Source organism: Stereum hirsutum, assembly GCF_000264905.1.
Source record: "Stereum hirsutum FP-91666 SS1 unplaced genomic scaffold STEHIscaffold_1, whole genome shotgun sequence".
Classification (NCBI taxonomy): Eukaryota; Fungi; Basidiomycota; class Agaricomycetes; order Russulales; family Stereaceae; genus Stereum; species Stereum hirsutum.
In genome coordinates, this window is record NW_006763131.1 from 2,616,836 (window position 1) to 2,621,623 (window position 4,788).

General features: G+C 51.6%; 2 protein-coding genes across 2 annotated transcripts; one reads left to right on the forward strand and one right to left on the reverse strand.

Annotated features, from left to right (window-relative positions):
* Nucleotides 1-556: 556 nt before the first annotated feature.
* On the forward strand, nucleotides 557-2,017 carry STEHIDRAFT_107036 (uncharacterized protein; the record flags this gene model as incomplete). The annotated part of the gene is made up of 6 exons (XM_007298874.1): nucleotides 557-752; nucleotides 845-885; nucleotides 946-1,374; nucleotides 1,445-1,604; nucleotides 1,691-1,896; nucleotides 1,961-2,017. The coding sequence occupies 6 exons, from the start codon at nucleotides 557-559 to the stop codon at nucleotides 2,015-2,017; spliced, it is 1,089 nt and encodes a 362-aa protein (XP_007298936.1).
* Nucleotides 2,018-2,220: 203 nt separating this feature from the next.
* On the reverse strand, nucleotides 2,221-4,307 carry STEHIDRAFT_107037 (uncharacterized protein; the record flags this gene model as incomplete). The annotated part of the gene is made up of 4 exons (XM_007298875.1): nucleotides 2,221-3,097; nucleotides 3,165-3,436; nucleotides 3,499-4,194; nucleotides 4,257-4,307. 4 exons carry the CDS (start codon nucleotides 4,305-4,307, stop codon nucleotides 2,221-2,223), a joined length of 1,896 nt encoding a protein of 631 aa, XP_007298937.1.
* Between the last annotated feature and the right edge of the window lie 481 nt (nucleotides 4,308-4,788).

A 4,788-nucleotide genomic window follows, 5' to 3' on the forward strand; every position in this document is an offset into this window, starting at 1 on the left:
GATATGAGTTTGAGCTGCCCCCTGGGGGCAGCTCAATTCTAAAATCTGCTCGAGCTACTCGAGCAGGCCCTCATATCGTATATTGCGATGGATATGAGGGAAGCGTGCTTGCTACCGAAAACGGTAGATGCCAAGACTCACGGGCGCAATAGACGTTCGAGAACAGGAACGAAAGTCGGCGGCGGAGCTTGAATGCTGAACGCAGCCGCCGCCTGCCGTTCGACGTACAAAGGTGGCGCAGGTTGGCACAGGTGGCGGTAACAGACACATCTTGCTTCTCCCTCGTCAAATATCAATGGAAACTCTGTTTTTTCTGTGGATTGCATGAGTCTAGTGCTACTTGAGCCTATCTAGGTAGCCAGTATCACTTCAGATTTGTCTTTAAGAATGACCACTTCAGTATCCTAGTAGGAAAGCCGCAAGGTGACATCGATGGACAGGAGGCGATGTGATCGCGATAGAGCAATACTCAGTCATACTCAGGCTGTCTATATACTTGGTGTCCTCAAATATCTCTCTGTGCTACTCCGACATCCTCTCCTCTGTGCTCTCCACCATGACTGAACGACTTAGGAGCTACAAAGACCTTAGCAAATATCTCAAGGATGTCGGTACATCGGTAACAATTTCTTCTACTTACATGATTGCTGTCCAAGATATCTTCGCAAGGGATATTATGGAGGACGATTTGCCAGATTTCGACGATGATCTAGAGGAGGAGGAAGCAGCCGTGCTCTTTGCCATTGGGGCTGGTGTGTTGAGCCTCTCGGAGGTGGTAGGGCGGACAGGTGGGCCACGAGGGCCATACAATCAGTGGCCCAAATGTACTGCGTTCTTTGCGCAGTTAATGTATTGGCCAGACGCGGACTTCCGGCATCAGCTTCGGTAAGCATCATCATCCTACTTCATCCTCATCTCCCAATATCTCTGGTATGAGGCTGATAGACAGGTTTGAATGCTGCATTAAGCATGAGCAGAGATACCTTCGAAGCAATTGTTCGGTTGCTCGAAGCTGATCCGATTTTTCAATCGAAAGGGCGCAAGCCTCAACGTCCCGTTCGTATGCAGCTTGCGTGCTTTCTCATGCGCTATGGAACACGAGGATCAGATGCACGGGGAGCAGCACACCGGATGGGAATTGGGTTTGGCACGGTATTTCTGTATTGTCGTCGAGTTGCGAAAGCGCTACGGCGTTTAGGTTTGGATTATGCGCAGTGGGGTGGGGAAGATCGCCGAGAGAGAACGGCCACAAATATCGAGGCCATGTCTGGGTTTCCAAACTGTATTGGCGTTGTTGACGGGACATTGATCCGCCTCACCGGTGCACCACAGAATACTGGAGGTATCTTTTACTGTCGCAAAAAGTTCCCAGCGGTAAAACCCAATCATCTCTATGACTTTACCGATACTACTTATCGCTGACCATGACTGGATGCTTTGACAGATCACGGTCCAAGCAGTTGTTGATGAGTTTTGTCGCTTTCTCAACTTTGAGCTTGGGTGGCCCGGCTCTGTTCCCGACTCCTCAATGTGGAAACAGTCTTGGGTGTGGCTTAATCGTGTTGATCTGTTTGGGGAGGATCAATACGTGATGGGTGACAAAGGTTAGCTGCTCCATGTTCGTGTTCTTTATTCCTTGACTCATCAACTCCCTCCTAAACGCTAGGATATCCCTGCACACCTTACTTAGTGAGGCCATTCAACGAGAACGAGATCTCTCATGCCGCTGATGGAGCCGAGCGCAAGCGCATGCGATCCTTCAACAAGGAGCTTTCCGGTGTTCGTGCATGGGTAGAGCAGGCCTTTGGAAGATTAAAGGCTCGCTTTCCATCGCTCAAGGAGATCGGCACACCCGACGATATGAGCGAACTTTACAATGCTGTCGCTGCAATGATGGTATTGCACAACTTGTGCATTGACCTGGACGATGAGCCTTCGAGCATTTTTGCGTACGTTCCAGAGCGGGATCGGGAGCGTGATGTTGAAGAGGCACTTGAGAGAGCACGAGCAGGCTTAGATGAGAATGGTGCATTGATTCCCGGAGTGATACCAGGATGGGAGATGGACAGATGGTTGAGAGAAGAGGGTTATGCACGGCGAAGAAATCTCATGGAACATGTATTGTCGCTACCATAAATTTCGTTTAATTTGGGTGGGGGTGTTATATTACTTGGAAACTATCATAGCATTCAACGAACATTTAGCAGGCAAGTAAAAGGATTAATCCATCATCGCGATCATAGCTGCCAGCTTCTTCGACGCCTCCTCTGCGATTCGGGCGTCGCCACTGTTTGCAAGACGCTCAAGTGTCTTCATGCGCTCCTGCATACGCTTCTCCTCCGCCTCCATTGCCCAGCGCTTCTCCCTCATCTCATCCAACGACGATCGAGCCCCCATCCTCTCACCAAGTGTCTTCATAAAAGTAGAAGTCTCACTCGTGAAATCACTGACATTCTCTATCGCATTCTTCCCCTTCTTTCCTTCCCGTTTCGCCGCATCACGCTTCTGCTGCCCGCTGGGTGACTTCACCTTCAAAGTGCCACTCGCTGCTTCTTTCTTATCGGGTGTGGCGGTGGCGGAGGTTGTCGTTTGGCGATTGTTTCGACTACGGCTTTTGCCCGCCGGAGTCCGTTCATCTTGAACTCGAGCCACGTTTGGCTGCACATCTTGCTGACGAGCTTTCTGAGACTGGGTAGCTGGAGCAGCGCGCGCGCGTTGCGCATCAGCGGGAGCGGGAGCAGGAGGTGTGACAGGTGTGGCAGGAATAGGAACACGGGGGGCATTGGGAGCTCGATCAGTGGTAGTGCCTGGAGTGATTATTTCTACTTCCGGTGTTTGCTCACGCTGAGCGGCATCGAGCATCGGGGATGGCGAACGACTGGGCTGGGGAGGAGGCGAATGTGCTCGAGGCGAGGACGGTGCGATCATATTGACGTCATCTGCGGTAGGTGCATTCAAAGTGTTATGTTCGTGAGTGTCGTCCGCGGCATCCGCTTCGTGATCGCTCGATCGCTCGCGACCCTCGTCCTCGTTGTCAGAAGAGACCTGATGCGACGAAATCTTCGTCGAGCGAACAACAGCAGCATTAGAGGCAAACCTGAAGTCCAAAAGCATGAATATGTAAGCATCAGTGTACGCTGTTTGGGTAAGTGGAAGGTGCGTACGCTTCGTTAAACATTTCGATCCACCCCTTCTTTGTCCACCTCATGATGTGTCGACCTTTCAGATCTCCCACTTGCTTCCTACCAATACACCTCGCTCTTTCTATGCGCTTATCCAGGTACTCCTCTTGGTCCAACTCCTCCTCATCGGGATCTCCGTCGCCACCCGTAAACGACAGGTACTCGTTGTAGCATCGGAAAATGCCTAGGAATTCCTCCATCTTGCTCTTGATGGACGTCGGTGAACGAGTCTTCTCGAACGGACCTTCTGATATCTGATTATACCGTTAAGCTCATCATTGGGGTAAGCTGAACATTGTGGATGGCATGGACTCACCAGACGACATCCCTCTTCCTTAAACTCTTGCCACTTCGCCAGGTACTCTGCACCCTCCGGCCCCACCCAGTTTGCCACCAAATTGTCCTCCTCCGCATCTGTCCACGGCTTCCCACTACGATCGTTGACATCGAGAACAGGCGCCTCCGTTTTCTGTGAACGCTTCTTCTTTGGCGGTGAGCTGGTCGGCGTCTTCGCGGCTGAGGCTGTCGTGGTCGAGGTCGACTCTGCTCTTGGGCGCTTCTCGACGGTGCTGGATGGAATGATGGGTGGCGCAGCGTCAAAGGCCTCCGTGAAGTTCTGGATGGGCATATGATCTCGCCTGTGGGTGATTGTGGCACTGACCGCCGCGTCATGTTGATGGAACGCTCGCGTCAACGGAGGTGCACCATTCACGGTGAGCGTTCGTCTAGGTTCGACAAATGCGTAACGCGCGTCTCTGAGGTCGGGTCCTCGAGGATAGGACGAAATAGCCTGCAAGGGCCCGTGCTGCTGTGCGTATAATTGCCGGGGAAGGACCGCTTGGGGTGGGAAGTGATTGTACTGGCGCTGGATGGCATGTGCGGGTGTGAGCTGATGGTAATGTTGTGGCGCTACAACGTTGTTCGGATTATGGAGTTGGTGAGAGTATGGATTCTGGACGGGGTTGGGACGCTCAGGTGTATTGTGTTGCGCGTTGTGCGCTTGTCCTTGGAGCTGACGCCGGCAGAGTGAGTCAGAAGTGTTGCAACATATGAATATATTCATTCCAACAGTACCTGGCCTGTATTGAATTGCTGTTGGAGTCTCTGAAAGTTGAAGTCATCCATGATCAAGCTCAGTGGGAATGCAAGGACACGAGGTTGTAGTCCGAACAAGAACTCCTTCGCAAATTTTCTCCTGAATAAACTCTCATTTATCTACATTTTCAAATTGAAGGCTACAGGCTACACTACTTATCGGATGCTGCATGGGACTGTCTCTTAAAGGCAACTGCTAAGGAAAACCAACCACCTACAAGGCTTTGAGTACATCTCAGTTCACTCAACGAACCATAAAAATGGACTTTCCACGAATGGGTAACAAGAAAAATAAGATTCTTGTGGCGGGTACACAGCACCAGTGCCACGTTCGCCAACTTCGCGAAACGGCAGGCGGCGGCTGCGTTCAGCATTCAAGCTCCGCCGCCGACTTTCGTTCCTGTTCTCGAACGTCTATTGCGCCCGTGAGTCTTGGCATCTACCGTTTTCGGTAGCAAGCACGCTTCCCTCATATCGTATATTGCGATGGATATGAGGGAAGCGTGCTTGC